At 42.1% G+C, this 18,274-nt stretch overlaps 1 protein-coding gene across 1 annotated transcript; it reads left to right on the top strand.

The window, feature by feature from the left end:
- The first annotated feature begins 2,652 nt into the window (after positions 1-2,652).
- On the top strand, positions 2,653-4,156 carry LOC122563767 (delayed-rectifier potassium channel regulatory subunit KCNS3-like). The gene has a single exon (XM_087976981.1). The coding sequence runs from the start codon at positions 2,705-2,707 to the stop codon at positions 4,154-4,156; it is 1,452 nt and encodes a 483-aa protein (XP_087833107.1). The 5' UTR covers positions 2,653-2,704.
- Positions 4,157-18,274: the final 14,118 nt, after the last annotated feature.

Raw genomic sequence — 18,274 nt, 5'->3', positions numbered from 1 at the left:
AGTGTAGTGACCTTCTTTGAATAGACCTACTTGACCTCATCGTTACCAATCAGCCAGCTGTAAATGTGTCTCTCCATGACAGTATCGAATCATAGAATCAGTGTGGAATCAGGCCCTTCGGCCCAACAAGTCCACACCGACCCTCTGAAGAGTAACCCACCCAAACCCATTCCCCATTACACTACATTTACCCTGACTCAGGCATCTAACCTACACATCCCTGAATACTATCGGCAATTTACCTAACTGCACATTTATGGACTGTGGGAGGAAACCCTTGCAAACACAGGGAGAATGTGCAAACTCCACATAGACAGTCGCCTGAGGCTGGAATCGAACCTGGGTCCCTGGCACTGTGGGGCAGCAGTGCTAACCACTTAGCCACCGTGCTGCCCCATGGCGAAAGTGACCATGGCACAGTCCTTGTGGAGAAGTCCCACTTCCAAATTTGGCATACCCTCGACTGATTTGTGTGGCACTATTACAGTACTAACTGGGATAGATAGGAACTAGCACATGAAAAATTCAGGGGTCCAATATGGAGAAGTTATGAAACATAACAAGTTGCATGTCAAATATTGTAAACAGCCAGATTTACAAAAGCTAAGCAATTCAATAACCAGCAGATCAGATCTAAGCTCTGTAGTCTTTCCATATCCAGTTGCAAATAGTATTGACAATCGATCTACTCACGTGAAGAGGCTCTACAAATATCCCCATCCTCAATAATGTAAACGCCTAGTACATCAGCGCAAAAGATGAGGCTGAAACATTCACAGCAATCTTCAGCCAGAAGTGCCAAATGGATGATCTATCTCAACCTCCTCTAGAAAGGGCCCCAAATATTATAGGCGCCAGTCTTCAGCCAATTCTATTCACTGCATATGATATGAAGAAATGGTTGGAAGCATTGGATACTGCAAAGGCTATGGGCCCCTGACATCGTTCCAACTATACACTGAAGAAGTGTGCTCCAGAACCTGTCATTCCCCTAGTCAGGCTGTTCCAGTACAGTTATAATACTTCCATCTATGATGTGGAAAATTGCCCAGGTATACCCTGTACATGAAAAGCAAATTTCAACCTGGCCAATTATCACCCAGACTGTATACCCTCGATAATCAGTAAAGTGATGGTATCTTCAGCAATGCTATCAAACAGCACTAACCTGCTTAGTAACACTAAGTTTAGGTTCTACCATGGTCACTCAGCTCCTGACTTCATTATAGTTTGTTCATAAACAGACAAAAGAGTTGAATTCCAGAGATGAGGTGGGGGTGACTGCCTTTGACATTAAGGCTGGATTTGACCAAGTGTAGTATTAAGGAGCCCTTGTAAAACTGGAGTTTTATGAGAATCAGTAATTCTCCACAGACACAGAGGAACATGGTTGTAGTTGTTGAAGGTCAGTTCCAGGGCATCTCTGCAGGAGTTCCTCAGGGTAGTGTCCTAGTCCCAAACATCTTCAGCTCCTCAGGTCAGAAGTGGGGGTATTCGCTGATGATGGAACGATGTTTAGCACCATTCATGACTCCTCATATAGTCCATGCAGTCTAAACGCAAATGCAGCAAGAACTGGGCAACATCTGGACTTGTAGTGAGTAAATTTAATGCCACACAAGTGCCAGGCAATGACCGTCTCCAAAAAGAGAATCTAACTATCGCCCCTTGAAATTCAATGGTATTACCATCATTGAATCCTCCATTATCAACATTTTAGGGGTCATCATTAATCAGAAACTGAACTGATCTAACTACATAAAAACAATGGCTGCAACAGCAGATAAAAGGGTAGGAATCTTCAGTAATAAATTCACCTTCTGACTGTGCACTGTCTAAAAAACACAAGATGTGTGATGGAATACTCCCCACTTGCCTGGATGGTGCACTCTAGAATCTTGACACCATATCTACAAGCATTCACTCCCTCCACCACTGATGCTCAGTAGCAGCAGTGTGTATCATGTTGGGATGAACAATAAATGCTGTCCCTGCCAGTGATGTACACATCCATGAATGAAGTTAAAAATGTTAAAGCAAGTAATTAAGAAGCCAAATGAAATGCTGGCCTTTACCAAGGTAAGGAGGATACAGGGAGAAAGTAGGGACTGATGAAGGCCAAAACGTTGATAATAATCATAACACTCCAAATATGACTAATTAATTTTGACACAGGTTTCTCTTCTTTTCAGTTTTCTCCAGCGGTGAGAAATATTAGTTTGTTTTAATATCCTGATTAATCTGCATTGTTCTTTTATTCTGATTATCCTCCTAAATCCCATTTCTCCTCCGCCCAATCTACAAATAATACATGAGCTCTTTACTTTTTGACGAAAATGTAACACTCCACACTTAACTCTGTTGAAATCAATATGCCCGATATGCAAGTTTATTAATGGCTTCTTGTAAGCGTTTGCCTCCCTACTCAGAATTAATTATACCACTCAATTTAATCTAAACTGCATATTTTTGAATTTCAGTTAGATCGGTTGTTCTTACCAATCAGTAGTATATGTTTCTTCTGAATTCCCTTATTGTTGGTACTTTTACAGAACTAGAATTCACATGGATCTGCTTCCACAAGGCCTTGAGAAGAGACCACTTTCCCAGCTTCTATAGCATGAGCTCTTAAAGACAGGATTCTGAATTCACACCAGTTTCTGAGGAGGATTCTAGCCTCAGTTCATCACACTGGGGGTTGATCATGGTTTATGGACAGTTCTACCACAGGGACAGACTATATCTAAAGATGATCAATGTTAACGTTGGGGGCCTGAAACAAAAGGTCGATCAAAAAGTATTGTTAAAATTCCCAGAGACCAGGTTGGGAAAGTTACTGAGATGTTCCTCCAAGGAGGACACCCTTGAATTGTGTGATGACTATGATGTGCACACAGATGAATATTACTTTGACAGAAATCCAAGTTTCTTTCACTATGTGTTGAATTTCTATTCCACGGGCAAGCTTCATGTGATGGAGGGGATTTGTATATTCTCATTCAACCAAGAAATTGAGTACTGGGGACTTGGCGGGATCTCTATCCATCATTGCTGCAGGTTCAAGTACCATGAACGCAAAGAGAATATAGTTGAGAAAGAGTTTGACACACAGAGTGATGAGTTGAGCTTAACAAGTTCTGAAGATGCCAGCACCATCCCCCAACAAATCGAAAGTTTTAAACATATGTGGTGCGGCAAACAGAGAGAAAAATTGTGGCTCATTTTAGAGAATCCAGAATATTCCTTTGCAGCCAAGGTTTTTACTATATCCTCACTGGCCATTGTGTTGCTCTCCATTGTGACTATGTGTGTTCATAGTCTGCCTGAATTCCAGGAGCAACAGGAAGGCCTTGGCTTCCTGATTGTTGAATCTACCTGTATTGCGTGGTTTAGCTTTGAATACATAGCAAGGTTAATAGTCGCCCCATATATCTGCAAATTCCTTCAAAATCCACTGAATATCATTGACTTTTTATCATTTCTACCATTCTACCTCACCCTGGTCGTGGAACGTATAGATGATGAGAGCTCAGAGCTGGTGAACATTGGCCGAGTAGTACAGGTCCTTCGGTTGATGCGTATCTTTCGGGTCCTGAAGTTGGCTCGCCACTCCATCGGATTGAGATCACTTGGGGCTACTTTCAGACACAGCTATGAAGAGGTAGGACTCCTGATTGTGTTCTTGACTGTGGGTATTGCCATCTTCTCAGCTCTCATCTACTCATCAGAGAAAGATGAAAAAGAAACTGGTCTTCACAGTATCCCCATTGGCTGGTGGTGGGCAACCATTAGCATGACTACTGTTGGTTATGGGGATACTTACCCAGTCACAATTCAAGGGAAGCTCATTGGCAGCACTTGCATCATCTTCGGCTTGTTGATGGTGGCTTTGCCGGTTAGTGTCATATTTAACCGATTTTCAAAGTATTACCGACGGGAACAAGCCATTGATGTTGTGATTCGCAACCAAGAACTGAGAAAGTTGGCTGCAGGTCTACCATGTGTCAATATCCGGGATATTTATGTGAAGAAGATGCGTTATCATTCAAAGACCAATACAGTGGACCAGAACAGTGTCTGTTGTGAGAAACAGAGTTCTAAAGTGTCTTCAATCAACCACAATATAGATACTGAGCAATGCCCCAGAAATAATTAATCTGGACCTGCTCCCTCCATCTGTAACCCACATCCAATAAACTTGCTGCAGATCTGATCTGTTCAACAGTGATAGTAATTCTGACTGTGAACATGGGAATTACTATAGTGCATGAGGTCTATTTCCATTACAAAACAATGGAAATCTGCACGTTCTTTATCATCTGTAATTGTCGCACTTCCTCTTCTGTTTATTTCTCGATCTGCCACAGTTCCTATTGTAACTGTCAACATTTCCTCTCCTGTGACAATCACACTTTCTGTGCTATTAGGTACATTTCGGCTTGTGTTATTTCCTGTTTGTGATAGTTATACTTCCCGTTCTATACCAGTCACACCTAATGTCTGATTGCACGGATGTAAACTGCAGCAGATGGATGGAGAATTCTCCAGTCAGGTGTGAAGACAACAAGTGAAGTGTAAACTGCTGAGTTGGTGGAAGATTCCTGAGATACAATCAAAGTTGAAAGGCTTGTCGCATGAAACACCCAATGAAAGAAGGAAGAAGAGCCAATCAATACTTCACAAGCACTTTTTGGAAATGGTGTCATCTCTGAAATAACTCCACAGAGTCGGTATCCTGTCACCAAGTCACCCTTTATTTACATATGGAAAGCAGAAAGGATCCAGCTTCCTCAGAGTAAAAAGGATGTCTAACGCTCATGTTTATATTTGTCAGCCAAGGCTCCCGTTTGGACCACATTAACAGCCCCAGTCAGGGAACTGAAATTCTATGAGGTCCACCCAGCTGACCTGGTTAAAATCTCTGTGTTGCGTGTACATAAAAAGTAAAATCTGTTTGAGCAGCTCTGCCGCTGTTACGAAAAGCCTCAGAACTTTCTAAAATCTTTTTGAGGAAGAATCATATTGGATTCAAAATGTTAACACTGTTTCTTTCCTTACAAACACTATCAGACCTGCTCAATTTCATCAGTGCCTTCTTTTTTTTCTCTAAAGCCTGTGTTTGAGTCAATGGGAGGCAGATTCTCTGATGTCTGTTTTAAATTGGGAACACTTACAAACCAACCCTCTTAATTGTCTCATGCAACTAGATGCTGAAGGCCATGTCCAAATTACATTCATAATCCATCCATGGTGCAGCTGCCAGTTTCCCACTATTATACTCACAGTGTCTCCAAGGTGACTGAAGGCAGAATTTAATTGCAGGAAATAGAGGTTTTGCATCCTACACTGAACACCTTACACAGGAATCATGCTTTCAGCAGAGATTGCCAAATTACATGGCAGATTAAAAATGTTTGGCCTTCCTTCGGCTTAAGAAGCCCAAAGGCTCTGCATACCCTTTCCCCTTCTCTGCCACCTGTCACGAAACTGGTGTGTAAAAATGGGGGAACGCTTTGGCATGACCCTTTAAGAGGTAAAGTGCTTTTAAAGTTTAGAGTTGAACAGAGAAGGGGCCCATGAGCAGTTAGGGGATTGTACAGACAATTCTAAAATGGAAACATGTAACAATTGACTTTGTGAGTGGAGACCTTATGCTTGCTTTGACTACAAGTTTGAATTTGGCCAATTAATTTAAACCAAACACTCAGAAAATCAAAGCCAACTGTATTTAAAAATGGATGGAGTTTACAGCCTGAAACCAGTCATATGAGAATTTGCATCATCGGTGGTATTTCTGTAAGTATTTTTTGAAAATTAAGAGAGATTCACCCGCCATCTGAAGAGTAAATATTGGGCTCTCACAGAAATCTTTAAGCTCTGATTAAGCAGCAGCTAAAGGTACACGGCACTCTAAACTAATATTCCTGCCATGAATTTGATAGAGAGAGGCATTTTGGATACCAGAATTCAACAAAGAAAGGCATTTGTGACATGAGATCAGCAGAAGAAAGATTGGAGATAAAACGGAAAAGATTATGTGAACTTGAAGAGATTACTTTGTAATTTATCATTTTTCTTATTACTTGGTTTTACATAAATGTATTTATTTGAACAGCATTCATTGCAGTAGAATTTAGTTCAGTTAGGGAATAGTTAGTACTTGGAGGAAATTGTCCAGTTTGTTAGCAATTCTGTTAATTTTTTCACTGTTGGAGTTAGATAAATAAATTGTTACTTGTTAATTAAAGAGTGGGTGAAAGGATTCCATTTCATTTAACCACTCCTTTATAACAGATTGGGGGTAAAAGGTAGGTTAAACTATGTTTCACTCTTCTTTTATCAGATTAAGAGGCGAAGCAATCTTTTCTGGGTGTTTTGGTTTTAATTATCAGCGGGATGTCCACATCTGCTTTGTAACACCCCCTGGTATAAACTGACACCTGCCAGTCATCCAGAGGCTGCAGCTGTACTTGCTCAGCTGAACCTCCAGGGAGCAGTAGCTGATGACAATGATGAATCCACCCAAGAGCCAGGATTATCAAGGGACCAAGGCAACAATCAAGTGGGGATGGGAAGTTTATCACACAATCTGGGTTGTAGGGGAGGGAGTCAGCAGCTAGAATAGAGCTTCTCACAGGTCCTTCAATCAGGCACTGAGTATCTTTGAACAAGGAACCCTGCTTGAAGTCCAAGAACAACCCTAAAAGGACTTGCTCTTTAGGCCTCTGCATCTTGCTAAATTAATATTCACAGTCTAGGATTGGGACACTTAAGTGAGTGTAGGTGAAATGGCGCTTAATGGGGACAGAGAGGAGAAGGACTCTGTTCTGAAAAAGACTCATATCAAATTTGAGGCATGAACTCTTCTCTCTTCCCACAGACGCTGCTGGACCTGTTGAGTTTCTGTAGCAATTTCTGTTTTCACTTGAGCACAGTCCTCAGCTGTAACCCTTCTGCTCAATTAAATTCCTGCCTCAGAGTCCACAATTAGAAGCAATTATGAAACACACTGGTAGCCAACTGCTCATGATAAATAATTTCATTCCCAACAATGCTTTTATTAAACATAGAATCATACAGGACACACAAGGACCTTCTCTGCGTTGACAAAATGCTATTCTAAATCAACCCAAGTTTATTCTAGCACTCAGCCTATAGCCTAAAGTCATGACATTTCAAGTGTTTTTCCAGGTACTCTCAAAGGTTATGAGGTGTCCCTTCCAGGCAATGCATTCTGTTTCCTATTACCCTCTGGGTGAAAACGCTTTCCTCAAATCCTTCTCGACCTCCTGTCTTTCACATTAAAATAATTGGCCCCTTGTTACTGACCCTTGAACTAAGGGGAACAGCTGCTTTCTATCTACCTGGTCTGCATAATCTCAACCTAATAGACCTCAATTCAGTTCCATCTCAGTTTTCTCTGCTGCTTCATAGTTAAACTGCTTATACCTGATGAATTTTCTCTGCATCATCTCCACTGAGATCACATCCTTCCTATTGTGGCACTATAAGACCAGAACTGGTACACAGTACTCCAGCTGTAGCCAAATAAAGTTCTGTACAGTTCCAACATGACTTCCCTGCTTTTTTAATCCATGCCTCAACTAATATTCATGTACTTATCTAAAAGTCCCTTAAACACCGCTATCATATCTGCCTCCTCCACCACTTGGCAGTGCATTCCAGAATCCTATTATTCCTGTGTTTACAAAAAAAGTTTGCCCCTCACATCTCCTTTGAACTTGCCCCCCTCACCTTAAATACATACCCCCCCCCCCCCCCCCCCCCCACTTAGATATTTCAGCTCTGGGGAAAAGATTCTGACCATCAACTCAATCTGTACATCTCCTGACAGACTTCTATAAAGTCTCCTCTCAGCCTCCTCCAGAAAAAACAGAGTTTTTCCAACCTCTCCTTATACCCACTGGTAAACCTCTCCTACGCCCTCTCCAAAGCTTTGACATCCTCCCTGTAATACGGCAACCAGAATTGAATGCAATACTCTTAAGTCCAGCCTAATCAAAGTCCTATAAAGCTGCAACACAACATCCTGACCCTGGTGCTTAATTCCCTACCAATAAAGGCAAGTATGCCATATGCCTTCTTTACCACCCTATCTACTTGCATAGCCAGTTTCACAGAGCTTTGGATTTAAACTTCAAGATCTCTGTACATCAGTGCTATTTAGGGTCCTGTCAATAACTTTTCCTTAATATTTGATCTCCCAAAGCGCAGCACCTCACACTTATTCGGATTAAACTACATCTGATATTTCTCCGCCCATATCTGCAACTGATCTATATCCCGTTGTATCCTTTGATAACCCTCTACACTATCCATAAGTCCACCAATCTTTGTATTGTCTGAAAACTTACTAACCCACCCATCTAATATTTTCATCCAAGTCATTTACATAATATATCACAAATAACAGAGTTCCCAATACTTCCCTTTGCGGAACACTACGAGTAATGGATCTCCAGCCAGAAAAACACTCTTCCACCACTACCCTCTGCCTTCTATGGGCAAATCAATTCTGAATCCACACAGCCAAGTCACCATGGATCTCATGCATCTTAATCTTCTGAATGAGCCTGAAGGACCTTGTTAAAAGCCTTACTAAAGTCCATGTGGCCAACATCCCACTGTTCTACATTCATCGATCATCTTTGTCAACTCCTCAAAAATATCAGTCAGATTAGTAAGACATGACCTGCCCTGCACAAAGCCATGTTGACTGTCTCTAATTAGGCCATGCTTTTCCAAATGTCCGTAATTCCTATCCCTAAGAATTCTTTCCAATAGCTTCCCAAGCAGCAATGTAAGATTCAATGGTCTATACTTTCCTAGATTATCCCTATTACCCTTCTTGAACAGAGGAACAACATTAGCTACTTGTCAGTTGTCCGGGACCTCTCCAGTGACCTGCGAGGATACAAAGATCTTTGTCAAGGCCCCAACAATCTCTATGCTTGCCTCTCTTAATAACCTGTGTACATACCATTGTGTCTCGGGGACTTATCCATCTTAATGCTCTTCAAGAGACCCAAAGTCACTTAAAATGCCGTAGTGTACTAGCATGCTCCATACAAGTCTCACTATTCTACATATCCTTGTCCTTGACGAATACTGATGCAAAGCTCTCATTTAGGATCTCACCCAATCCTCTGCCTCCGAGTACAACTTCCCTCATTTATCCTTGAATGGCCCTACCGTCTCCTTAGTTATCTACTTGATTTTGATGTATGTATAGAATGCCTTGAGATTCTTTTTATCCTATTTGCCAAGGTCATTTCATGGCCCCTTCTCGCTCTCTTAATTTCCTATTTGTTTCTTTCCTACTTTCTTTATATTCCTCATCAGCCCTGTCTGATTTTAGCTTCCTAGATCTCACATATGCTTCTTTTTTCCCTTTTGACTAAATTCACAATCTATCTCATTATCAAAGGGTCCTTTATCTTGCCATCATTATCCTTCCTCCTTACTGGAACATGCCGGTCCTGAACTCTCATCAGCAGATCTTTAAATAACTCCCACATGTCAAATGTGGACTTGCCCAATTAACTAACACTTTCTAGCTCCTGCTTAATATTGACATATTTTGACCTCCCTCAATATAGTACCTTCCCTCAACATCCTGAATTATCCTTTTTCATAGCTATCTTAAAACGTAAGGAGTTGTGATCAATATTTCCAAAATGCTCTCACATTGAAAGGTCAGTCACTTGGCTGGGCTCATTAGTCAATACAAGGACAGAATGGCCCGTCCTCTAGTTGGACTATCCATACCTGTTTCAAAACATCCTCTTGAATGCATTTAACAAATTCTGCCCCCTTTTAAGCCTCTTGCTCTAAGGGAGTCCAAATTAATAATGGGGGCATTAAAGTCACCCACTTTGACAACCCTCTTGTCATTGCATCTTTCTATAATCTGCCTGCATATTTGTTCCTCAATGTCATGGTAATTGTTGGGGGACCTATTGTATAATTCTATCCGAGTGATTGCACCCATCTTATTTTTAAGCTCTAACCATATTGCCTCAGTGGATGAGCCCTCTAGTATCTGAGTACAACTGTGACATTCTCCCTGGTTACTAATGCAACTCCTCCAACTCTATTACTTTCCTCTCTATCTCATCTAAAACAACAAAACCTGGAAACGTTGAGCAGCCAATCCTATCCCTCTATCAATCAAGTCTCTGTAATGGCCACAATATTATTGTCCCATGTACTGATCAGGCTCTAAGCTCATCTGCCTTACTTATAATACTCCTACACTACCATCATGTTGATTTACCTGTCTCTGCCTGTCCTTCCTTTTCTGACATATTGGTCCTCACAGTTACTTCCCTTTCAATCCCTCCTCTAACTAATGCACCTGACACTATGAGCAACTTAGCATGGCTAATTCACCTAACCTGCACATCTTTGGACTGACAGATGAAACCCACACAGACATGGCAAGAATGTACAAACTCCACACAGATAATCGCCCAAGGCTGGGATCGAACCCAGGTCCCTGGTGTTGTGAGATTGTGGTGCTAACCACTGAGACATTGTGCTGCCCCATTTTAAGCTAATAAATATGCCCTCCTGTGGTTAAAATAATGCTCCTTAGCAGGAATGTGACATTTAACTATTTTTACATCTATATGAGCTGTGACATTCTGCAAACTGTCTCATTTACCTTTGTACTACACCTTCAAAATCTGCAGCTAGAGCTGTTAAAAATACCTCCAACAACTTACACCACTGTTTCAAAACATCATGCAAGCAAAACTACATATTTACTGTTTTTAATGAGATGCACACTGCAATACTTCTTAACCAAATGTTGATTGTCCATTGTTGCAATGCACAAGTAGTTTAAACACTGGATTCAATACCTGCTGTCATCTATTTGCTCTCCAGCTCCTAAACTGCTATTTCCTGCACAATTTTTCTTCTTTTCTTCCTATTTGAATTTGGATAGAGCACAAACAGTGGCTAAGGACTGTGGTGTAGTGTCCCTATGTCTCAGTCAGGAGACCCAGGTTCAAGCTGACCTGTTCCACATATGTGTAATAACATCTTTGAATTGGTTGATTAAAAAATATCCTTGGTCAGAATCATGCGACAGAGAATGCATAGGTTGGAATAAAATGTTGGAGGATAATTGGTATTGATCTCTTGAGAACTGATCTGGCAGTCAAGTCTGTATTTCCTCTATGCATATGGGAAAACTGGCTTTTCCTGTCTGCATCTGGAACAAGGTCCCAGGGAACAGGCAACCAGGGAGTAAGCAGGGATTCTACCCTCAGTGAAAGCACAGTCTAGAGCTGTGGAACCAAATCAGAGCAGCCCGGGCACCAGGGCTTCCAGTCTGTTGCTGTTGCCAACCTGCAGCCATTGAGCTCCTAGTTCCCTCTATCTCTAAGGACAACAGCAGGTGGCAAGATTCAAGTCTCCACCCTCAGCTCAATTGCTCAGGAGCAGAGAGGGCAAGACCAGGGTGCCCAGCATCAATGATTCACTGTCAGGAACTGATGGCCACCCTATCCTTCAGCAGCATGAGGAGCCATCTGCCAGACTGTCAAATCAGGGATATTTCAAGTTGCCATAAATATGGGAGTACAGAATGCAAAGTGAGTTAGGGAGTTAATAAATCATCTGGTATTTTCACGTGGGGTACATGCTTATTGATGACTGATTTTATATGTTGTGCATGGTTGTTTTTAAATTCTCTCAAGCCATTTGTTTGTCACTTTTAATCTCACTTTCCCTGGTCTGTTGGGTTTATTGTGGAGTTCAATTACTCAAAGTAGTTCTAACAATGGAACTAAATTAAAGCACAGTGCATTCCAAAACACTGCAGAAACCTTACCCATGCAATGCTTATAATTACATGTGAACCCGTTTACACCAACTTGGCCAAGGATCAGACCAGAGCAGGTGATCAGCCTGCTCTATCACAACCTCAAGCTGCTGATCAGATGATCTCCTTCCTGAGTGAGATCTGATTTCCTGCATTATCTCAGTTTCCCATTTTAAATGAAGGAACAACTCTGGCCATTTTCCAGTCCTCTGGAACCTCACCTGAGGCCAAAGAGGATGCAAAGTTATCCACTGAAGCCCTAGCTATTTCTTCCCTAGCCTCCCACAGTAATCTGGGATAGATCCCATCTTGTCCTGGGAACTTGTCTACTTTAATACATTTCAAGACACTCCGACACTTGCTCCCTCATTATATTGACCTGCCTGAGAATATTCACATACCCTTCAAAAACCTCAACATCCCTGCCTTTGGTGAATACTGATTTAAAATAAACATTAAGGATCTTACTAATTTCCTCTCACTCCACACATAATCTCCCTCCTTTATCCTTGATGGGGCTTTTTCCCTAGCTACCGTCTTGCTCCTAATATGTGTATAACGTGCCTTGGGACTCTCCTTAACCCTGCTGGCTACGGACATTTCATGGACCCTTTCAGCTCCTTCCTACTTTCTCTATATTCTTCAAGGACATCATCTGTTTCTAGTTACCTAAACCTTAGGTATGCTTGCCTTTTTTTGACTAAGTTAAAAATCACACCACCAGGTTGAGTCAACAGTCCAACAGGTTTATTCGGAAGCACTAGCTTTCAAAGTGTCGCTCCGTTGTGCTCTTGACTGAGCTGATAATTATCCCTGTCATCCTTGGTTCTCAAATCCTGCCATTCCTGTCCTTCATTTATACAGGAACATACCTGTCATTCACTCTACATGTCAGATGTGGAATTACCTTCAAACAGCTGCCCCTAATCCACATCTCCAATTGTTGTCAATTTGGTTATAGCTGGCCTTCTCCAAATTAACACCTTCATCCGAAGTTCATTCTTGTCCTTATCCATAAGCGTTGAAAACTTACAGAATTATGGTCACTCTTCCCAAAATGCTGACCCACAGAAGCTCTGATCACCTGGCCAGGCTCATTTCCCAATACCAGGTCCATTCTGGCCCTTCTCTCATTGGACTATCAATATACTTTCAAAACACCCTTCTGGACACACCTAAAAAAAATTACTCTCCATCCAAACCCCTGGCACCAAGTGAGTCCCAGTCAATATGGGGGAAGTTAAAATCACTTACCACAGCAACCCTGTTATTATCACATCTGTCCAGAATCCAACCACATAACTCTTCCTCCATCTCCCACTGGCAGTTGGAAGGTCTGTAGTATAACTCCAGCATTGCAATTGCACCCTTCCTATTTCTGACCTCTACCCATAACACCTCTCTGCAAGATCCCTCCAGAGTGTCCTCCCTCAACACAGCTGTGATATGCTCCCTAACTAGTAATGCAACTCCCCCACCTCTTTTGCTTCCTCCTCTGTCTCAACTAAAACATCAATATCCCACAACGTTAAGCTGCCAATCCTGTCCCTCTTTCAGGCGTGTCTCTGTGATAGCAGCAACATCATAACTGCATGCATTAATCCAGACTCTCAGTTCATCTGTCTTACCTGTTATATTTCTTGCATTGAAGCAAATAGAATCCAAGCCTTCAGTTCTGCTGAGCTCAGCAACCTCTCCCTAACTGCACTTGTTAAGTATATTTGCCTTAGTCTTAAGCTTTTCCCCAGTCTCTGTATTTACTGACCTGCTGCTCTGGTTCCTGACACACTAGTTCTGAGTGGCATTATCAAACTTCCCTGCCAGGATATTGGTGTCCCTCTATTTTAGGTGCAACCCATCTTTCTTGTATAAGGTCACCTTACCTGGAATACCTACCAATGATCCACATATCTGAAGCCCTCCCTCTCAGACCAGCACTTCAGCCACATGTTCAATTGTATCTGCTGTTCCTAGCCCCAGCAGCATATGGCACGGGGAGTAATCCTGCGATTACTAGCCTGGAGGTCCTATTTTCTTTTTACTAATTCATTCATGGGGTGAGGGTATCACTGGCAAGGCCAGCATTTATTGCCCATCCCTACTTGCCCAGATTGCAGTCAAGAGTCAACCACAATGTTTTCCTTCCCTAAAGAACATTAGTGAACCAGATGGGTTTTTCCGACAATTGACTTTGACTCTTAATTCCAGATATTTATTGAATTCAAATTCCATTATCTGCCGTGATGAGATTCAAACCTGAGTGCCCAGAACATTACATGGGTCTCAGGATTAACAATCCAGAGATAAGAACACTAGAACATTCCTGCTAATTTACTACCTAACTCCCTGAATTGTTGCTGCAGGGTTTTGCCACTCCTCCTACTCATGTCATTTGTGGACAATAGCTTCTGTCTGTTTATCTTTCCATTTTAGGATTCAAAGAAATCCATGACCCTGGCACTGGGGAGGAAACAGGAGTCTTTCGCGCAGCCACAGAAGCACCTATCAGTGCCCCGATTATTGAATCTCCAATTACTATTGCTCTATGCTTTGTCTGTCCTCTCTGTACAGCAGGGCCAGCTGTGGTGCTCTGGTTGCTGATACTGCTGTCACGTGATAGGCTATCCCCTCATCAGGATCACAAATGGAATATTTGAAGACGGGGAATCCTGCACTCACTGTTTGCCCTGTCTAGTAGTCACACATCTATCTTCCTGTACCTTGAGTGTGACCATGTTTCTATAACTTCTACCTATGATTCTCTCTGCCATTTGTACACTTCTTAGTGTCTCCATCGGTCACTCAAGCGATCCATTTGTTCGGTGAGGAGCTGAAGCTAGGAACACTTCATGCAGATGTAAATTTCAGGGATAATTAGATTAGATTCCCTACAGTGTGGAAACTGGCCCTTCTGACTCTCTGAAGAGTAACCCACCCATACCCATTTCCCTCTGACTAATGTACCTAACACCATGGGCAATTTAGTATGGCCAATCCACCTGACTTGCACATCTTTGGATTGTGGGAGGAAACCGGAGCACCTGGAGGAAACCCACGCAGACACGGGGAGAATGTGCAAACTCCACACAGACAGTTCACCCGAGGCAGGAATTGAACCTGGGACCCTGGTGCTGTGAGGCTGCAGTGCTAACCACTGAACCACCGTGCCGCTTTCAGTATTCATGATTGACAACATCTTGCAGGCAGAACACAAAACCTCACCAACTGACATAGACTAATCCTCTTTTGGTTATAGAGTCATAGAGATGTACAGCACAGAAACAGAACCTTCGGTCCAACTCATCCATGCCAACCAGATATCTCAACCCAATCTAGTCCCACCTACCAGCTCATATCCCTTCAAACTCTTCCTATTCATATACCCATCCAGATGTCTTTTAAATATTGCAATTGTACCAGCCTCCACCACTTCCTCTGGCAGCTCATTCCATACACGCACCACCCTCTGTGTGAAAATGTTGCTCCTTAGGTCCCTTTTATATCTTTCCCCTCTCACCCTAAACCCTCTAGTTCTGGACTCCCCCACCCCAGGAAAAAGACTTTGTCTATTTACCCTATGCATGCCCCTCATGATTTTGTAAACCTCTATGAGGGGACCCCTCAGCCTCCGATGCTCCAGGGGAAACATCCCCAGCTTATTCAGTGTGTCCCTATAGCTCAAATCCTCCAACCCTGGCTACATCCTAGTAAATATTTTCTGAACCCTTTCAAGTTTCACAACATCCTTCCAATAGGAAGGAAACTAGAATTGCATGCAATATTCCAGAGCTGGCCTAACCAGTGTCCTGTACAGTCATAACATGACCTCTCAACTCCTATACTCAATGCTCTTACCAATAAAGGAAAGTATACCAAATGCCTTCTTCACTATCCTATCTACCTGCGACTCCACTTTCAAGGGACTATGAACCTGCACTCCAAGGTCTCTTTGTCCAGCAACACTCCCTAGGATATTAACTGTATAAGTCCTGCTCTGATTTGCTTTACCAAAATGCAACACCTCACATTTATCTAAATTAAACTCCATCTGCCACTCCTCAGCCCATTGGCCCATCTGTTAGATTACAAGTTACATTTTAATTAGCTACCTAAAAATTTCAGTTAATACTTTCTAACAAATAGCATCCCATAACATACTCACTATCTGAACTCCCTGTACTAAGCAGAAGATGAACTAACTGGTTTATTTTTAGGGCGCTGTTCCTTCATCACCTGGTAAAGGAGCAGTGCTACGTAAGCTTGTGATTTTAAATAAATCTGTTGGACTATAACCTGGTTTCATGCGGCTTCTGACTTTGTGCACCTAAGTCCACCACCTGCATCTCCACATCATGAACTAACTGTACTAACACTTTAGAAAGACTGAGACACACTGACCCTGTGAGATTCCTTCACCTGTTACATCAAGGGAATGAATGGGTTAACACAAACTAGCACCTGACCAGCACTGACCAATTAGAAACTGTGCTCCTTCCCCCACCACCCCACCACCTGGTGATTTCAGCAAGATGCTCCCCTGGAATATGTGCTGCTGGCTCCTCCTGAAAGGAACATGTGGGAAACCTGTATTAGATTGCCCCCATCCTTCGACGTTCAAGTCAAAACAAACCAAGTTTGTTCAATATGTCCTCATAGCTAATAACCTCCAAAGCAAGCAACAGCCTGGTAATTCATTTCTGTACCTTTCTACCATCTCCACATCCTTCTAGTAATGTGGTGACAAGAATTACAGTGCTGACCCCGGAATCCAAAAGCCCTATTGTTCAAACAAATTGGAATCGGAACAATTATTTTGAGAAAATTTTGCCCTAAAATCCGAACACTACGTACCGTTCAGGTCGCACATTGTTTGTTCAGTTCATCCCGGGAAGTAGTTGTGAAAGCATCTCTCGTGTGTCCATGACTAGTTCATCTAGTGTGAGAAACAAACGCTCACTCACTTCAATAATTTCAGTCCGAGACCAAAAAGCTGAAACAGTGTCGTTTATTTGTACACTTGCAAGTGGGTGCAATGTCTAATGCCAGGTAAGGCAATGACAAATGCACATCAAATCCAACAAACTCTCGAAATTTATACAGTTTGAATCCCCATATTTTTTTCTTATTTCATTGTTTGCCCCCATCCTCTGCTTACGTCATTCATTTCCTTAAGACTGATCCAACAACTTCTGTTTATCCGGCCTTGTCCGTGACAAATGCCTATCTCTGGCCCCCGATAAGGTTGTTTGACGTCATCCCATCCTTTGCTTACCATTATCTGCTCCCTCCATCTGCGCTGCCCCTCACAGCATCTTATCACTAAGCCCTTTTAATTGGGGTTTGTTCCTGTGTCTCTGTACAAGTGGGAAACAGATGTTTTTCCTGTTTGCCCATACATCTACCATTGTTCTATAATCATGTCTCATGCTAACATATCATTTTTTTGCTGAATATATATATTTCCTCATTCTTGTTCTGTATCAGAATTTATAGTTGCAGAAATAACATTAATTCATCTATATCCCACAATTTCCCCTTTTTCTTTTCATTACCATTTGTTATCTTCTGCATTTTTGTCTCTTTTTTTTTAGACATCGTTCCCACAATTTGCAAGCATCATTTCAGAGATTTCATCCATCTTGGTTTCACTCATCTCCTCATTATTTAGCCGATAAAGTTCCTCTGTCTGATTCCCTCTTAGGGGCATCTGTTTCATCAAGGCTGTTTCAATCAGTCTTTGGGTGAGCCCTCGTATACAGGGTATGACACAACAGCCAATGGCCACCAATACCCCGACTACTACTATCAGGGAAGTAAGGATAGAAACCACCACCCCCTTCCATTTTCCAAACCAGGATTCAAGCCATCCCGTGAGAGATGTGTCTGCTCCTGAATTCTCAGCCAGTTCCTCTGCTAAGGTAGTCAATTCCCGTAAGGCCCGAGTAATTGAACTATCAGGCGCAGTGTTATTAGGAATAAAGGTACAACAGCTTCCTCCTAACATCACACACACACACCCTTTTTCTGTTAAAATCATATCAAGAGCTATTCTATTTTTCCATGCCATCCTACTTGTCGCATCAAGCTGTTCTGATATTCCTTTAACCGCCTCTCTTGTATAATTTATAAATCGCTGCTGATTATTAAAAAATGTAATTTATCCAGTCTACATTTTTATTAAATGTTACCCACCAAAAGAGAGCTGACTCAAAGCCTGCTGCAATCTGGTTACGAGCTTTGAACTCATCAGGTACTCCCCTAGGGACTCCTACTGAATCAAGATAAATCCTGTCATCAAAAGAAGTATCTAACAGTAATCTCTTACCTCTTCCCTTTTTCCCTACGATCTTTTCCTTCTCAAATGCCAAGGTAAATGGAATTGCCAATTGTACAATTGCGCATATCCCTTTCCAATCCGGA

The sequence above is a fragment of the Chiloscyllium plagiosum genome, unplaced genomic scaffold (assembly GCF_037043375.1).
Source record: "Chiloscyllium plagiosum isolate Xiang-an unplaced genomic scaffold, Cpla_swu_hap1 HiC_scaffold_30, whole genome shotgun sequence".
NCBI lineage: Eukaryota > Metazoa > Chordata > Chondrichthyes > Orectolobiformes > Hemiscylliidae > Chiloscyllium > Chiloscyllium plagiosum.
Note: the sequence above shows the minus strand (reverse complement) of the source record. Positions and strands in the feature narration are given on the sequence as shown.

Excerpts from the sequence above, each read along its gene's own strand:
- LOC122563767 (XM_087976981.1), top strand. The coding sequence starts at position 2,705 with ATGGTTTATGGACAGTTCTACCACAGGGACAGACTATATCTAAAGATG.